At 37.7% G+C, this 19375-nt stretch overlaps 1 protein-coding gene across 1 annotated transcript; it reads right to left on the bottom strand.

The window, feature by feature from the left end:
* Positions 1-992: 992 nt before the first annotated feature.
* On the bottom strand, positions 993-19068 carry LOC101171254 (tetraspanin-15). Its single transcript, XM_004072885.4, has 8 exons — positions 18737-19068; positions 14390-14575; positions 12190-12264; positions 12005-12100; positions 9032-9148; positions 5205-5255; positions 4445-4561; positions 993-2082 (listed from the first exon to the last, which is right to left on the bottom strand). The coding sequence occupies exons 1-8, from the start codon at positions 18821-18823 to the stop codon at positions 1747-1749; spliced, it is 1065 nt and encodes a 354-aa protein (XP_004072933.1). The 5' UTR covers positions 18824-19068; the 3' UTR covers positions 993-1746.
* Positions 19069-19375: the final 307 nt, after the last annotated feature.

Below are 19375 nucleotides of genomic sequence, written 5' to 3'. Positions count from 1 at the left end.
CTTGTAAGCTGTTCACTCTCTTTAAAACAACAAAAAAAAACATTCATTTTCTTTGTATTCTGGTCTATTCTCCCTTGCATTTAAAAATAAAGAGGTGAGAAATTAATGAAGGGGTCTCCAGCAAGGAAAGAGCCTCTCTGAAATGCTGAGCTGACTCATAGTATAGGCAGTACAGGCAAATGCTAGGGTGGCTGTGCATCCAGGGAACGACAGAGAGGGAGACAAGTGCGATTTCCACTATTCTTAAAACAATTTGTTCGTTATTAAGTAAGGGATTATGGCAGTCAATTACCAGAAATTAACGCACAGTTGCTTCCAGGAAGTATATCAATTTCTGATAAAACCTTGAAGGCCAATTATCTCAATTATACCATGGTCACTTACAAAATAAAGAAATATTCAATCAGTTTTTAGTACTTAATTCTTGTTATTTTTTTCGGTTTAAATCACTTTTTTCACCTAAAGCGCACTACTTCATACAACACGTTGTCACGCTGATTGTCATGATGGGCTAAATAAAGCTTAAGTTCAGAGAGAAAGTTCACCTCTTACAAGTTGTTTTTGTCCAGATGATGAAGCTAAACTTTGTTTTAAAGAAGCTACAGCAGTGATTTAGAACATTTAAGGTATGTGAACGGAACTTCTCTTTTAGGTGTGCGTTATCACTGTGGAATATCACTTTTTTATACCATGATCCGGGTGAATTCTCAATTCTGATTGGCTGTTGGGTGTGCATTAAAAAGATCTAATGTTATTTTGGCTTTGAAGAGAGAGTTGTATTTTTTTAAGTTCCATCTAAAAAGTGGTTCCTTCATGCAAACAAATTAGACTTGTTGATGCTTTGCCATTTCCGTTAAAATCTAAAAGATACTACAGTGAAAGCGGGGTATTTGTCATAATTGTAGCACCAGGATACAGAAAAATTATATAATCTTCTTAGAGATCGACCAAGAAGTCTCCAATTTGCAAAAAACAACAAAACAGCCCATAAATAAAAGAAGTAAAGAAATTCAGATTTATTGACATCAGCTGTGCTGACACAAAGCCGGGACCAGGAATAATTTAAAGCAAAGATAATCATCCGTCAACCGTCAGCTGTCTTTCACCAGGATTACACTTTCGTTTGTTTTTAGTTATTCCTCAATAGGGAAAGTACGTAACTGAAATGAAAAAGCTTCTGGAAGACAGCCAGTAAGATTTTTTTTTGTTTAAAACAACTTCATAAGTACAAAACATGCATCCCAAGTTATTCACAATAATCAGTCTTACAAAGTACAGAGATTGCAAAAAAATTAAAAATCAATTAAAATGACAGCAACTGTAAACATCTTCATCAGATGTTACACGCAAGACACACTTGGCTAAGTCTAGCTCCTAAACAATGAAAAACATCTTTACCATTAATTTTTACAAGAAAATGTACCGTTCTCTGATTTCTGAGCCATTTTCAAAAACAGCCTGAGGTAAGGTTTAGCACAAGAGACACGGCTCAATCAAGGCTTCGAAAATAAATAAGTCACAAAGAGGACAAAATGACTCTTCAATGAAGAAATGCCAGTGATGCCTTCCTTCTGGTTTAGCTGTAAACAAATTCAAAGTGCCAAAGGAGTTCTGAACTAATCGTCTGATAAAATCCATCTTCATCTAATAAATGTTGGTCAACCACGCTGCAGTGACACACAACAAATTACAATGACAAAAAAAAGGCCAAAACTAAAAAGGTGGGACAAGGTGTAAAAGAACCGCTCAGTGTTCCCTTTTCTGCTTGCGTCCCACGTCGACCTCGTCCAGCCCGCTGGCCGACCTGGACTGCTGCAGTTTTTGCAGCTGAGAGTAAGAGCGGGGCTGCTGCTTCTTCAGCTTCTGCAGGTGAACGTCAATGGGGTCAAGATCGGGCTCGGAGGCGGGGACGGGCAAGTAGCCGCCATCTCTTGGCAGGCACAAGCACCAGCCGGCACCGGCCAGGTCCAGCTCGCTGTAGCTGAACTCAGCCTTCTTTATCTTGAAGTCCACCATGTCGGCAGACTTGCTCATGTCCACCAGCAGGTTCCAGAAGACGCAGCTCAAGATGATGCCCAGCAGCTGTACAGAGACACACATGATTCAACAAAATCACTGCAGCCAAAACACAATTGATGATGAAAGTGCAAAAATACACTAATTACTGTACTTTTTTAGAGTATAAGTTACAGTTTTTTTTATATTTTGGCCAGGGGTGTAAATTAAACTCAGTAGCAACTTATATGCGATTTTTCTTTTTTAAACTTGGCTTAGTTGATTTGTTATTTTCCAACTAACAACCAGCTTCTCTTTAGCGGATGTTTACCACTAAAATCCTTTAGAGGGCACTGTAGGTGTGTGTATCCGTATTTGCTACTGACACCAAAGCAGAAGAAGAAGCGCCGTCCAAAACAAACAGAATCTGATCGTTTTCCTCCTGAACTTTATGATGTTTTTCTTATTTGCATTGAGACATTGTTTTTCATTAATTGCATTCATCTGCTTCCGTTTGTTCCCTTTCAGGGTCACAGGGCTGCTGGAGCCTATCCTGGCCACGCATGCACGGGGAGAACAGGCAAACCCCACACAGAAAGGTCCCCCATTGATGTTGTGTTTCAGGTCCCCCAGCCGGGACTAGAACTGTGAGGCAAGAGCGCTAACCACTGCGCCACCGTGCAGCCACATTGTTTTTCTTGTTTTTTTTAATTTTTTACATCCTTGGGCTAACACAGGACAGCAAGTCATCAAACTGGGTCACAGAGACACGAAAGTACCGCTGTAAGCGCCGTCATTCAGACGCAGAAGATAAAGAAATATAGACTGAATGATCTCATAAACCCAGACATGGAGACGGGATTACCGATGCTTTTGTAGAACTCTTTCAAATAAATAAACCTGATCTCTCAACGACATCCGTGTCTTCCATGCATTCTAAAGAAATATACAGTCTTCCATGTAGCGTTGAGGCTAAAAAGCTCATGGTAGCTCCTCCCACACGAGACAGGAGCATTTAGTTTATGAATGCATTTTAGGAACAGCGTTAAGCATTGAATTTGACACATGTTAAAAGGGGCAGCAGACATATATTTGACGCGTGAATTGCGTTTGGTGTGAACGCAGCGTTACGCTGGGTTTGGCGGATTTGTTTTAGAAGTATTACATAGCATTCTTTCCATCTGTCTATCCCTCCATTCATCTTTTTATTAATGCATTTTTTGGCTTTTGTGACTTATACTCTGGTGCAACTTATACTGCTGAAAATACGGTCGGTTAAATAGTGATGCAGCTTTTTGAAACAATAAAAAAGCTGCATTATTTTCGTATACCTGTAGGTGCATCTTAAAGAAAAACTTAAAGTATTCAAATTAAAATAAAAAAAGAGACAACTAACTCTGATCAAGAAGGGATTCAACCTCAACACTTCCATGTTTCATTTAGATGAGACATTTGGTTTTTAAAATAACAATATTTTACTCAAAGTTGTCATTTTCGAAAAGAAGCACCAGCAGCTGGTCAAAGAAAGAAAAATGCAACCACTGCCATTTTAAAAATATCCTTTAAATGTAACCCTCTTCTCACAGTGCAAGGACTTAGTATTTATCAGCTGTAGTTTGAATGAACTAAACATGAAAGGCTGACAGCAGGATGCCAAGAGAGAAGAGAGCTGTGAAAAAATAAAGGTGAAAGATTCTAGTCGGCCAGTATTTTTAGAAGTCTATTACATTTGATACTATTTAATTTATGTCTTAATGCTCCCCCCATCTGACCACGAGGCTTTTAGGAATATTTGAGATTTTAACAGAAGTCTGGGAAAAGCTGCTTGAACTCCTGAAATGACTTGATCAAATCTAACCAAGTCAGCAAATACAATCAAACTGAAATGTTTAAAAGAAGGAAAAAAAACTATAAAAACTGTAAATAAAAAATTACAAGATGTGTGTGCTGAGAAGATAAATGGAAGAAACAGACCATTGTTAATTGAATTTTAAATGAATCTGAAGAAAAATGGGCACAACACTGTTATCTGAAAAGTGTCAACGAAGATTTAGTCTGGGTTTACAAAAAAAAGCAGCAGTGCTGAAGAAATGAAGGCTTTCATTGCAAAAAAACACACCAATTTTTCTGTTGATTTCTTTTTTTAAGCCACTGCCATGCACATTTACTCAAATATTTTCCAGCAACGGCAGATCTGAAAACGCTAAAGACATAAAACAAATCCAGGAAGGAAAAAGTAAATTGTCAAAACCAGAGTAACTGAAGGGATCTGTTGAGAAGGCAAAAAATAAATAAAAAAACATCTGTCCAAAGAAGAAGCAGTGACAGCAGACAGGCTGCTGCTCGGATAAACAGCTGCAGCTGAAGGGAAAAATAGACGTTTTCTTTCAAAACAGGTGGTCCCTAACAGTTAACCTTCAGACAGGCAGTGCCTCCAGTTTTCCATTACCTGTGGCAGCCCAATGGCACAGCAAAGTGCAACGGTTATTCCAATGTTGTCACTCATCCAGAGGTTGACGGCATGGATGCAGCCTCGCACGTGGATCACCTCCTGCAGGGTTTCACGCTGTCACACGGAAGAAAAAGAGGGGAAAAAGTCCAACTTAAATCCAGAAAATTAACTGATAAATACTTTAGCTACTCTGCATCAGTCACTTTAAAAGTATATTTGATGGTACTTAGAAACCTTTTAGGCTCTTTGGAAATTGTTGTTTCTTTAAAAAATGTCAGGGCAGAACAGAACAAACCAAATGTTTTTGCCCTTTCACTTATAGATTGCAACAACATCCCCCTAGAAAAATAAGTCAAACATTCTCAAAAATTGGAAACTAAGCTGCCTATGTGGTGATAGAAAAACAAGGAATTCTTATTATAACAGAAATAATTGAGACACGTTTTCTCAAACTTAAATTGTTTTGCCACTGAAAAACTTTCTTGCTAAGATTTATTTTTCTTGAAACGAGGGCTAATGAATACCTAACCTTTTTGATTTAAGTGGATTTTGCTGGACTATCAAGATTTTTTTAACTTCATTTTAACTTAAAATTTTCCAAATGAGTAAAATATACAATTAGATTCAAATGTTGACAAATCCTGAGTGTCAAAAAATAGGAGTGGACTGTTGCTGATGTGTAATGAGGCGGTCGGACGGCAGCGGCTCAAAGGGAGCATCGCGGTAAAGACAGAAGCAAATGCATTGCTGCTCTCACCTGTTGGCTCAAAGTGTTGTAGCCACAAAGAGTGTTAATGACCTCTCCCACCTGCAAGGGAAGCACACATGTAGACGGTCGGAAAGAGCATTTTGACAGGGAGCAGAAACAGAAGCACAGGGTGATGACAGCAGTGCTGGTCCGGAGGGGCTGGACCTGTCGCCGGCCAGCTCGAGCGTAAACTTGGTGAAATGATTGCAGCCACCATGAGAGCAAAATGATAAGAGCACACATGTAGAAAATGTTCAGACTTATATATTTATATAGGAGTCTATGTGTGTGTGTGCAGTACACAAAAAGATTCTGGCTGCAACTTCTCCAACACAGGTAAACAGTAAGAACCACAAGAGGCCAAAATTCATTTAAAATAACCCAAAGTCTATTTTCCTTTAAATGGCAGCATATCTACAGTTTATCATAAAATATTCTTCTTTCTTAAAGTTGTTTATGGCTGCTGTGGAGATAAGAAGCCCCCTTTGCAGGTTTACGAAAGCTCAAGATGGAACTGACCCAGCAGGTCTGAATCTGAGTAAAGCGGGACTGGAGGAAATAAAATAAAAACTCTGAGAAGAAGCTTCCTTTTATTCACGAATGTTCATATGGTAAAAGTTATTCAACAGAGTTTGTTTCTTAAACACAGCCATGGGACCATTCTCTAGGATTTCCAGAGAACGGTCCAGCAGTTCTGTGGGCGGAAATGCCTTGTTGATGTCAGAGGCCGGAGGAGAATGGCAACAGGGACTCAACCAACCACTGGTTACAAGTGTGCAGGGTTCAGGGAGGGGTTTAACAAAAGGAAAAATCCATACGACCTGCCTGAGTCTCTCCTACTTCACCCTTACATGTTGTTTAAGTGTTTACTCCAACCTGTTGCCTGCAGCATGCCCGTAGAAAAAACCCTGAACGTTTTTGCTGTCCGGGCTCATCGGGTGTTCTACCATCTTAACTCTTCCTGCAGGACACCTGGGAGTCCATACAGACAACTTTGTGTGCAGAAAAGGGCAGTTGTGACTACAGCATTAGCAGTCAAGAGCAACTTTCTGATGCCTGAGCCCCAAAAACGTCTTCTTTCAAAATGCAGGAAATCCTGAGTACTATTCCAGAACTAAATGACCAAAGTTGGAAAAGGTTGGTGTGTTTTGAACCTGTGAGCTGCTCATTTGTGAAGTGAAAGTCCAGCAAAGCTTCACCTTACAGCATGACTTTAAAACAAACAGCTTTTGGTTTTACCCTTTAAATTGTATGCAACAAACCAGTGCAATGCTCCATCAGCATTATGTGGCACTAAATTATTCTGATGGTGTAACCATAGCAACATAGATAGAGAGTTAGATAAATCTCTGTCTCTTATTTGAATCTTAACAGGTGAAATTTATCTGAGTCATTAGAATTTGTCTTCAGACAATATATTACTTAATAAGCACAAATAACATTTGCTGATAGAACAATACGAAACATTCATTAACTATAGTTCATAAGCAGAAAAGGGCAGCAATGTGTGCTGTCAGTCATGCAGCAGGACAAAAACAACACTCTCCCAAACACTGAGGATGTCTTCACAGAGGACTTTAGGCTGTTGTGGCTGCAAAGGATGGACCAACATCATACTAGAACTTCACATATAGAGTAAAAAGAAAGCCATTGCTAATGTAAAAAGTAAAAAGGCCTAAAAGCAGCCAAATTTAATGAAATAAAGTGCTAATAATTATTTCAAAAATACGCTGCAGGGCTTTCAAATTTAGGAATTTTCCTCTGATTTATCTTTCTTTCATGTCCAAAAGAAAAGGAGCTGTCACACAACAAAAAAGACCCGATGAACTTATCAGGAAAAGAAAGGACACTTGGGTCTTTTTAAGTTCTAAAAAGAAACTAGACTTATTCTTTTCAAGCTGAAACCTTTTCCAAAGTGCATCCAAAAGGGATATTCGGATAAATGAGAAAGACTTGTGAGTTGTTGGTGTCTGACCTGCAGCCAGAGGGTCAGTTCAGAGAACTCTAAAAGGGGACGTCAAGCAAACCACTGATTTACCTTTTTAGTGAAAAAACATAATGCTGATGCAAGAAAAGTGGCCAACAGCTGAAAAAGATGTATCAAGCCTTTTGGATTCCTGCTAACATTTCAGCAAACTCCATTTTTTTTATACAAAAAGCGACATTTAAAACTCTTTAATGCTTTGTTACAACTTCAGTAAACTAAGAAGCCATATTGCTTGATGGAATTTTGAAGCATTGCAGCTCCCATAGTCAGGAGCCTGGTTGTAGTATTGCGCTTCAACCTAATGAGGTGAAAATGAGGGCATTGTTTTGTATTTTTTGTGTAACAAGTAAACAGTGTTCTTGTAAATGAGTTGAACCTTTTAACATCTGAGCTTTTTGAACTACCATAACTCTACCATAACTCTTCAACCTATGAAACGCAATCAATGCAATGAAAAGCAGCTCAGGGCTGCAATATGCAACCAAATGCAACATTTGACACGAATAAAGTGTTGCGTACCAAAGCAAAGCTGCTTCTCACCGAGTCATAACCAGCTGGTTTACACTGATTGCGTAAACGCTTTATTACTGTAAAGTGTACTTTCTACTAGGGCTGCATGATATGAGGAAAACTTCCGATATTAGTGATCAATATTGCGATAACGATAACATGCGGTATATGAACAAATAGCAAAACAACCAAAAACATCATTCTCATTTCCTTCCAACAGTTAGAAAAAAAAATTATACTCCCAATGACCCTCGTTGACACAGGAGACGAACATCTAAGATAAAAGGGCTCCATTCGATTGGTCAACAACGTAAGGGAGTCCATCTGATTGGTCAAATTCATAAATGGATTTATTTGATTCGTTAAATACTTCAAGCAGCCAAAAGATTGTTTTAGCACATTTAAGGAAACCATTTATTGCTATTTTCGCCGTTTTTTGCATTATGTATATTGCACAGCTTGATGTTGCGATAAAGATACATTTTGCAATATATTGTACAGGCTTCCCATCTACTGTATTATGGTGCATGTCAGCGCAATGCTGCTTTTCTCCACTACAGAATCGGATGGAATTATGTAAGCTGCATAAACGGTTAAATAGTTAAGGTAATTAAATAATGACTCTCCTCTGACATCAAAAATATGGGTACCAGAAGTCTTTGTTTTTATTTTCTGAACATTATACAGATTCAAAATATTTAGGAATGCCTTTTAAGTATATTAAATGAACAAAGCAAACAATGCTAGACATGCTTCCCAACAACAGACTGTCCAACAGTTGGACAGGCAGGAAAGCATGTTGGGAAGCATGTAGATATGCTTCCCAACAAACTGTTGGACAGGCTTTTCTGCCTGTTTGTGGACCAAATAGATGAACAAATGTAAATACAGACAGCTTCCATCAAAAATGATTAATAAAGTAACAGTTAGACATGCGATTAGCTAATAAAACTAACATCAAGATCAGCAAATCAGAGAAATCAGTTTTCAAATAAATCATTTAAACCATGTCCACTAAAATCTGTTTGTGTAAAAGTAGCTGTGGATAATGCAGAAGTGAGGGCATGGAGCATTGATGTGGTTCTGCTCTAACCAGCCTGCTTCTACACTGGAGCTGAAGTATTTCTACTCTAACGCAGTAACCTGGTTATATTTGCGTGATTTTCTATAGAAACTCAATGTAAGACCTACTACTTTGTTTACTTAAAATTAAAACGTACAGGAATCCATCCTGAATTTTGGGGAATCCTGGTTACTTCCTGCTTCAATCAAGACAGAGCAACACTTGAGAAACAACTAGATGTGTTGCTGTGGATGAATTTTCAGCAGCAGAACTCACCTTGCCTCGAACACAGCAGGTATACGGAACCCCACATGCCAGCGGACCAGAACCATTGCAGAAATGGTACTGATTGACTTCCCAATCCTTGTACTCATCTCCTCCACAGCATGAAAACTTAAAAACAAAACAAAAGAGGAGGTGTGTTTGATGACCAAACAAGATTTAAAAAATTGGCAGTTAGTTCAAAACTGTCCCCACGGTGCCCACCAGCCAGCAAACCCCACACACCCAGACAGACAGCTGTAGATCCAGTTCAAACCCTTCTGCAGTCAAAGGTATGGGCTCACGTGGTGACAACTACACCGTTTCACACATGTTGAGATCTTTTCCAAAAAATAAAAGACATCTTCACCCCTGAGATTGCCAGACACAAGCAGTGCAAACCCCCACAGCAGGCTCCAAGCTGGATGTTCAGAGAAAGCAGAAATGTGAGGGCGTCGATGGTATATTTGGAGGTAAAGGCTTTTTATTCAAGCTATCAAGTAAAGGAGAAAGATCTCCTCATGAACGTCATACAGACTCACTAGGAGAAGATAAATGCAAATATTGTGAGTTTGTTTTATGACATTAGTTTATTGAAGATAACACACTGCAACGCCAATGTAAAGGAAAGCTTTGAGTCCTTCTGTTATATAACAATTACAAATAAAAGATGACTTTAAATTCTAGATGATACAAAGAGACCCTCCTTAATTCTTTGATCCGGTGTACGGACATGAAGAAGAGAAAGACATATGTAATGCGGTTTTATCAGACTGAAACAAAGAGACAACGCCCAGCCGAAGCCTCCTTTTAAACAGGATTTTTATAGTTAAGATGTTCAGTGCCTGAAATAAAGAATTTTATCAACTTCAATAATAACAGTGGTTGTTATTTAATTAGGTAAGGTATTAAGAAGTAGTTCTCTATTCTTATATTTGTTATTATAAGTAGTTCTTTATGATAATGACCTGGCGGGGGAGCAGAGACAGAGCAGTCAGAGATCATTACTCATTACTCAACAAGCTGAAAACTGGTTTACAAACATTAAAGTACAATGCACACTGAAAAGAATACATGAACACATTTAGATGCAACATCAGCAGGCTCGGCACATCATTTTAATTAAACACATTTGACCACCAAGTTCCCATAAAAGGTACTTCAGTCTGTAACTGCTAAATAATGGAAAGATAGTCAGTTTGATGGATTTTGGGAACAATAAAAAAATTAACTTGAGTTGTATTTATTATTTATAATGACTTCCAGCAGATACTTGGTTATATTTGCTCAATATTATACTGACTTATTGAGCTGGAGATGTTTGGAAGTCATATAATGTGATGCAAGGATCCAAACCACATTCCTTTGGTTTTGTTTGTGTTGAGAACAAGTTTTAAAGAAGTTACGTCTCTGGACTGTTAGAACTGCTTTTGGGGATGGGCCAAATCCATAAAGGATTGTGTCATCGGCTTAAAGGTGAATAGATGAGCCCATAACTGACATGTCAGATAATGCACTGAGTTCTATCTGAGACGTATTTAGTGAATCAGGGAAGTGATTGGGCTTTTTTCAGAAACTGTGTTAGATAATTTAGCTAGGTCTATATAAATTGGTGCATGAGCCATTTTACAATGTAAAGCCAAATTATGTCATCCAGCACTTTCAAAGTTATTATGCAGCCAACAGTCTTGATTTTCCACCTGGAATCTAATCCTCTCTTTGTCCATTTAGCCAGTAACCTTAGTGGGTAGAAGACATTTGACACAAATACCATGTAAAATATTTATAATAATTTTAAATAATTTAAAAATGGACTGATAGATTAGTCAAAAACTAGAATCCACAATAGATGTAGCTAAAGATTCAACTCAAGACAGTATTAGATAGATTTATGAAACTTTAGACGGTGTGTCATTTTTAAATGCTCTTTTGTGGGGCAATAAAAGCAGCACACGCCTTCACCATATCAAATAGCTGTGATAACAGTTAATCGATTGCAATTTCCAGAAAACATTGAAGCTGAGCATTCAGTGAATGAAGCGAATGCTTTTGCAAAGGCAAAAACCCAACTTTTTCAGTTTTTGAAAGCTTCTCAGAAGCACAACAGCAGACGTGCAGGTCTGATGATAACTGAAGTTACGCCTGAAACTCACAGAAACGCCTGCCTGCTGCCCTCACTGCAGACAAAAAAAAAACAAGTCTGTTAGCCGTAAAAGGCTAAAATAGATTCTCTTTCCACATGAATTCTGCCTCTTTGTTGTTGGTTTCTTTTTTTGATGCTCGGTCCTGTTTGGTTTCTGCAGTGGCTTGGTTTAATTTAGCAGCAAACAAATCCATATTTAACAACATTAGTTGCATTGATTAGTGCTACATAATACCGCGATCACGTTTCCATCTAAGATTTTTTTGCTGTCAGGTAAACATATGAAAAGGTGAGGAAAATGGATGCTAATAATTGCAAAATACACACCTCTTCTAAATAATAAAAAGTGCTAACATGTGAAATATGCATAGGGCACAAAAATGTTTGTCTGTATTGGTTAAAAATAATTTTGTTCTCATTCATTGTTCCCAGTGTTTACTTGCAGCTAAATCTGCCCATCAAGATCAATGCTAGCAGAGCAGGAGATGAAGCTTCAGTGTTAAGAAGCAAAAGTTTGACCCTTTACTCTGTTTAAACATGTTTCACAGACTAAGCAGGCTGACACCAGGAAAAGAGGCGGCATAAATGCTGAGTCACATTTAGTTTTCTTATCAATTGCTGATCATAAAGTCGATTTTAGGTTAAAAAGAAAAAGCTAAAAAGGGATCCAAATGCAAGCCTTGAAATAATTTAACTTTAAAATAATACTCTGAGTTACTAGTTCCAATGCTTTAACTCACAGTCATTTATTTATTTAAAAAAACAACAGTAATTAAAAAAGTCAGTGTTTTCAACGTAAATTGTCCAGCCTTTGTCCTTTTTTCTGACTAAAATAATATTGTTACCTTTTGCTGCACATAGTCCAAAATGTTTTTGAAGTCCAGATCATCGTAATAGTGTTTTATTCCTTCTCGTAAGCTCCTCTGAAACAAAGCAGATGTCTGCACCAAACAGGACAAAAAAAAGCAGGACGTTACTCATTGTTTTGCTGATATTTTTGGACAGAATGCAGAGATGGATTATGGGAAACCTTTTTTTCAAAGATGAGAGCCATGACGAGACCAACTGCTTGGAGGAGCAGCAGGACGCACAGGACACACAGGAACTGTGGAGAGAGAAGAGGAACCAATTCATAAAAACAAGAGCCCTAACAAACAATGACAGCTTCAAACACCAAATATGTGTCTCTAAAAGATTGGCAATAAAATTCTGCAGTTTTTATTTAATATAAAATAAATTATTTGGAAGTACATTGAAGACATTGATCCTTTCTATTGTTACTTCATTATATGTCTTAATTTTAATTCCATATTAAATTAAACAGGTAGTCAAAAACTGCACATTTGGCAGCATAAACCAAAAACTATGAATAGGATAAATGAACGGCTAGTTCATTCTTATTCTCTGGTGCATTGTAGTGCACTTTTTTTTAGTTTTCATTTTCTTGATAAAAATTAAATAATGTAAGTAATATAAAACCTTTATGACTCAATAAAAAAAATTAAAAAATGTATAAAAAAACAGAAATGTTTCTCATAATTTTTTGCTTAAAACATATATTTTCAGTAAAACGCTCAGATTTATTTTTGAGTTTCTCTCTAATATCTATAAATTTAGCTACATCTTATGGAATGTTGGCTTAAAACCCCAATAATTTTTTTTTTTAAAGCACCCTTAAGATGGCCTATTGGTAATGAACAGATTTATAGATAGAAGATAAATAAAATAGCAAGAATACAGATAAACAATAAAAGAAGTTGACAATTTTAACACGTTTTGACCTTTGATTTAAAAAGGGAGAGTGTTGTGGATGTCATGAGGAAGAACGTCTCAGGGTTTGGAAGTTGATTTACTAAACTTTAGAACCTGCTTCATGTGGAGCTGGATGGAAGACGAGGATTTGAGAGAATGGGACGAAGACGATAAATGGATGAGATCAGACAGGTAATGTGGACTTAAAATCAAAAAAGGAAAAATTTGAACTGAATTCCTAAACAGAGTAGGGATTTCAGAACGTGGGTGGTGTGATCAGAAACAGGAGCTGTGATGATAATACAGGAAGCACACATTCCTGTTTTTGAGGAAGGCCAAAAAGAATGGCCCCCGGTTCGAGTCCCCGCTGGGGGACCTGAAACAGAACACCAAATGGGGGACCTTTCTGTGTGGAGTTTGCAGTTTCTCCCCGTAAATGTGTGGATTTTCTCCGGGGACTCCAGCTTCCTCCCCCCGTCCAAAAGCATGTTTCATAGGTCAACTGGTCGCTCTAAATTGTCCCTAGGTGTGAATGTGATTGTGCATGGATGTGTGACTTGTGGCCAGATTGTCCCCTGCCTTCGCCCATGAATGGCCAGGATAGGCCCCGGCAGCCTTGTGACCCCGAAAAGGTCAAAACGGGATTAGAAGACGAATGGATGAGTGCAAGAAGGAACAACCTGTGAACATGTATGGAAGCAGAGTGAAGAGGATGAAGGAGATTTATATTTCACCAGATGAAGCTGAGCAGGTGACGATGTTAATATGGTTCTGGAATGAAAGAAACCATATGAACTATATGAGACTACTGATTTGAGAACCTGGGGAAGCAGAGGAGGAGTTGATGTTGATAAAAAAAAATGAATAACTTTGGTAAGTGCAGATTGTACTGCTATTTTACGGAAGTTATAGATAAACCAGAATTAAATCCAGTTTGTGAAAGAAGCAAAAGTGTAGACAGGTTTGCTGGAGCAATAAAGTCAAGAGTCATTGATAAAACATTCTGGAAATAATGAAATTGCAGGAAAACTAACAAAAACATGTGCTAAAAACAGCATGTCTTAGGACAGAGCCTTGAGGGATGCCTGTCATGAAGGTGGAAGGCTGAGACTGGATTTGATGTAAAAAAAAAATGGGAACAGTCTGAGTGATGAGAGTGAAACCACTGCAAGGGGGTGTGGGAGATACCAATGGAGGAGAGGCAGTCAAATGTGGATGGGTGATATAGTAGTAAAGGAAGTACCAATACTGAGAATAATATTATATTCCTGCCATTTTTTAAGCTCTCCGTTCTTTAAAATATCCACAGCTGACTTTTTACAGATGATGAGGTCTTCTAACTGTTCATCTGAATATTAATAATCAGATGATCCATAAGGATTACAAAGCTGTACCAGAAATTAGAACTCTTTACACATATCCTGAGAAGTAGCGTATTAGCATGTAGAGCAAATGATGACATTACCCTACATCCTCACCATGTGCAATAGTGTTTTGTTGTCTCTCAGGGATCCGACCATTCCCACCACAGACACCGTGAACATCACCAGACCCAGCAGGATGAGCAGCACGGCAGGAGCTAGAAAGAGACCCTCCAGGGTTCGATTCTTCTGCCTTTCCACTTCTGCATAAACTCCCACACAGAGCACACAAAGACCCATCAACTGGAAAGAGACGGAGCAAACGTTCATGAGATGACGATTCTTGTTCAACTCTTAGCTATTTAACTCAGGAAAGCACCCCAGGATTTATTTAGGAAACTCTTTTGTTTGAAGTCCTTCCATTTAATTATATGGATTTAATAACTTCTTTACAAAATAAAACAGCTTAACCCTGTAAAACCCACTACATCAAAAAACTCACAGATATTTTTTGGAATTAGGATGTTTTTACCCTTTGATGAAATCCACAAAGATTGTTCCAATATCCTTTTTTTTTTTAGATATAGATATATTATGATACGTTGTTTCTTGTTCACAATTATGATGGTTTAAGATGCAAAATATTGGCATGAGTGTTCAGGAAAAAAACACCTTATTTACCCACCGTCTCAAATTAGATCCGCAAATTTTTAACATGGTGTCACTGGGATTGAAAAAAATTAAATTTCAACAAATTTAGCATTCTTTCAATACAGCAAGTAGTTATTTAGAAAAAAAAATTGATGAGTTATTCTGACCATAAGGTTTTGAAAATTTTCAAAACTCTTCCCACCAAGTGTTTTTGAGATTTCATGAAAGCAGTGATTTTGAAATGAGCATGAATGGCAATTCTACTGCCTCCAGTGGAAGGATGATGAACTACAGGGATTGTACAAGTTGAATACACTGGGTTTTTAAGGAAAGTTTGGATCGTTCTAAGTAGAAAGGGGTTTAAGAAATGTGTGTATCAAATATGGTACGAATGGTTATTCACGGTTAATGATAATAATTTGAACTCCTCAGGTGTGCCTACAATCATTTCATAGGGCTTTTGAGGAAGATGTCCAGATAACACCAATGATGTCAATTGATTTTAAAACTGAATTTTTTAATCAATGATGTTTTCTCTTGCATCTAGGCTGCACTAATATCTTTGTTGGGATGGAAAATGTCAAACTTGTTTGCAATTCATATATAATACATTTATATATAAAATATAATTTGATTTGACTTTAAATGATTCTTTATGTTAACAAAATAAAAGTGCATCAGATTGGAAGTTTTAATTTGCTTGTTATTCAATTTTTATTTTCAACAAAGGCAATCTGCATTTATTCGTAGACATGACTACTTAAACTCCCTTTTACTGCCCAGAAGTCTCCTTAAAGCATTGTCAAAGACGTCTGGCTCGATTCCCATTTACGGCGTCAGCATTAACCTTCACTTTAGCGATGATACAGACAAGAATGAAGGAAAGCCTAAATTTTTTATGAAACCCCGAAAGAATAGGAAAAAGCACGCTGCAGGAGTGATTTTTGGAGCAAAGTTATTCTTATAAATAGTTTAACCACTATTTTGACAAACATTGAACCATAAAAAATACCTACAGATTTGAATTATAGGTAAGAATTTTGACAGAATGCTGGCAGCTTCAGTTCTGTCATGGCACTAACCAAACTTAGCATTCCCTCAGCAACCATAGCTTTAATTAAGTCTGCATGGATTGCTCAAGGCAAAAGAAGCCTTTGTTTGCTGAGCCACCATGTCCTAAATCACAGCAGTGAGTGGAGAGGCCAAGGAGAAACGAATCGGTCCAGTGGGAGGAATGGAGGTTTGATAGAATCAAAGCTTCTTTTTTTATTATTGTTGATTCATTCTCAGAGCTTGTTTTACATTGTTTTGTTTTGTTTGTTTGTTTTCTTACCGTGAATGCAGAAAAAATATGGGGGCTCACATAAGGAATTAATACCAGCACAGGTTGACTGACCTTTTTGAGGCCCATTCAGATGAAAGTTGTGTTTTTCAGAATGTTCTTGTGTGGGGCTGGATTGATAAAATCGATCTGAATCGATCCAAGCGTAATAAATCAATATTTGATCCATACAAGTAGAGATCGTTCTTTAAGATTTTTCCTTTTCTGGTGACTTTAATGCTACTGGCTATGTCCGAATTCCTTCACTACTCACTACATAGGGCACATAGTGCGTTTGCCATTTTGTAGTGCTGTCCAAATCTACGATTCCAAAATCCAGTGCCTTAGAATTTTTCCCAGAAGTCTCTGTGAAAAACCAATAAGCATGCATGCTCACTTGAGCTTTAAGCTCAAAATTGCATTTCTGACTATGTCTATATTCAAATCCTTTTGAATCAGGAGTAGATGAAAAAATGCGGTCTGAAAAAACTGGTAGCAGTGACGGTAAAGCTACAATCAGCAAACCACAAGCTTCCTGCTCCACTTCCTTCTGATGTACCCACTTGCAGAATACTTGTTTTCCTCGTCTGAGATGGCATCTGACTCGACAACATTTTTGTTGCACCGGTAATGTTAGGTTGGGGGTGTGAGGGGCTGTAAGCTAGAGGGAGAGAGTGTAAACACGAGACACAAGATCTATTTATTTTCATTACACAAAATATCAGTTGTCCCCAAGTTTCTTTCCCCCTGTATTCAGTGTTGGGTTGGAACCCCCTTCTTAATGTGTTCTTCTTCGCTGGTTTTCCCTTTTTATGTTTGGCGCTTGCTTTCCCTCTCCCCTTTCTGTTTTACTGTCCAGCGGGAGAGATGGGTGTCCTGGAATGTTAGCAATACGAATCTTCATTTTATCTCAATTATGTCCGATATACTGTTATTATTTGGGATCTGTTATGAAAAATACAAAAACTTAATAGACGTCGACAGTTTATTTCAGTGTAAGAATTAGTCACCCTCGTGTCTGAGCTAATACGGGATGCTAACCCTGCAGTTTCTATTGTTTTTTTGTTTGTTTGTTTTTCTGAAAAATTGTCAGATTTATCGTTATCGGGATATCAAACTGTGCAATATGCATATCGCAGAAGACGGCGTAAAAATCGCAATAAATAGTTACTTTAACTGTGCTAAAACAATCTTATGGCAGCTTGAAGTATTTAGCGAATCAGATAAATCCGCTGGTGCATTTGTTCAATTGGATGAAGCCCTTTTATGTTAGATGCTCGTCTCCCATGTAGACTAGTTTCATTTAAAGTATAATTTAAGTTATGTCGTCTCTTATTTAAATTAAACTGCAGTGAAATGGAAATTATGTTTTTGATTGTTTTGCTATTTGTTCAAACATCGCAAGTTGTATTGTCATCACAATACTGATCGCTAATATCATGCGTTTTCCTCATTTCGTGCAGCCCTACTAGACAGCAATTGCTCTTTGTTTTTTGGACCTAGAGATCAAATTCAGTCACAGAGTGACATCCCCAAACTTTACAATTATGATCTCAGCTTTGGTTAACTAAATCTAAATCTACCTTTATATCATACTGTTGTCTTTTTTTTTTTAACTATTATTATAATTGACTTTATTAACAAATGTATTGTAATGACTAGAAATATGGGTCCTTAAGTGTGCGTGGGGATTTTTCCATCGGCAAAGCAGCACCATGATCCCTTTAAGAGCATCCATTGCCGGTAGAGCGTCTCCAACGCCCTGCACCACCGTGCTGCCTGTTCGGATCGCTTTGTATGCGCTCTGTGTCTACAGCCGTCATGGATGAATCACCACACCGCGAGCAGACGGCACCCTCCTAAACCATCAGCAGAGGGAACTTTAAAAAATGCTGTTGTTTTTTTTATTAACAAAAATACAAATAAAGCGACGATTTAGAAGCGTTAGTCGAATCTGACACTAAAGATTCACCGGCTAGCTAATGTTCAGGGAATTCCCAACCAGAACACATAAAATAACTGTGACACTTCCACTCAAAAAACAAATAAATACTTAAACAACCATGTTTTTTTTTTCGTATCATCTGCTGACCCCACTTCTCCTACTGTAATTAGAAGTGTATTCAGTCTATCTTACCGCAAATTCGCTTAAACATCTGGTTTTAAGGTAAAAGCATAGGCGTGGAAGTTCAATCAGGTTGTAACGAAATATTTGCTTCATCTGTAAATTTAAATAAAAAGGTTGATAATTATTCTTATATGTATAAGCCGAATAATAGAGGAGATTTGCAATATGTATAATAGAGAAAAAATATATTATTGCAAGCAAAGAATAAGACAAAAACAGACCGTTTACTTTAAAACAATCATTTCCCTAGTGAAGTTCGGGAAGATCATGGCTACTGCCTGATTCGACATGATTAGCGAACATCACTGTGGTTGAAACATACTTGCAATTTGTGCAAACATCCCGCACTGAACCACACACTTACCGAGAAGATCATAGAGTAGATATTTAGGGTGAATTTGATGAAAAAGTAGAAGTGGTTGGTTTTCCTCAGTTCAGAGTAGGGCGGCATGGCTGCTTTCTCTCTGCTGATGCTAACTGACAAGCTAGCAGGAGTAGCTTTCGCTTTTTTCGGGTGATGTGAAAATTGTGAAACTAAAATACAGAACACTCTCAACACAAAAGCCTTTGAGGAATATGAATAAATTTTAAATGTGCACCAGCTCTCATTTCTAATATAGTAAGGTATTGTGGGTAAGTCCCGAAACGAAACCACTTCCGTGCGGTCGGCCACTCCACGCTTTGTTTTGACGCTACTCTTAAAGAGACAGTACACGCTTCTTCATTATTCATTCATCCGACAGTAAATACAGGTTTATTATGTGTTATACAGTTGGGCCATGATTCTTTTCTCCAACAATTGAATAATGGAGCCCAAAATAAGTATTTACAAACACTTTTAAAAGTTTGTTCTGACTATGGCAGAGACTTTGATATAAACTACAATCCCTCCAAATCAAAGTAATGATTGTAAGGACCAAAGACGACAGAAATGTAAACTTTCCTGTTTTTAAACTTTGTGGAACGCCTCTGGAACAAACCTCATCTATCAAATACCTTGGAC

The sequence above is a fragment of the Oryzias latipes genome, chromosome 9, assembly GCF_002234675.1.
Source record: "Oryzias latipes chromosome 9, ASM223467v1".
NCBI classification, from domain to species: Eukaryota; Metazoa; Chordata; class Actinopteri; order Beloniformes; family Adrianichthyidae; genus Oryzias; species Oryzias latipes.
Note: the sequence above shows the minus strand (reverse complement) of the source record. Positions and strands in the feature narration are given on the sequence as shown.

Excerpts from the sequence above, each read along its gene's own strand:
- LOC101171254 (XM_004072885.4), bottom strand. The coding sequence starts at position 18,823 with ATGCCGCCCTACTCTGAACTGAGGAAAACCAACCACTTCTACTTTTTC. Across the intron at positions 14,576-18,736 it reads TCTACTCTATGATCTTCTCG|TTGATGGGTCTTTGTGTGCT; the intron begins GTAAGTGTGTGG and ends GTCTCTTTCCAG. Across the intron at positions 9,149-12,004 it reads TGGACTATGTGCAGCAAAAG|TTTTCATGCTGTGGAGGAGA; the intron begins GTAACAATATTA and ends TTTGTTTTTAAG.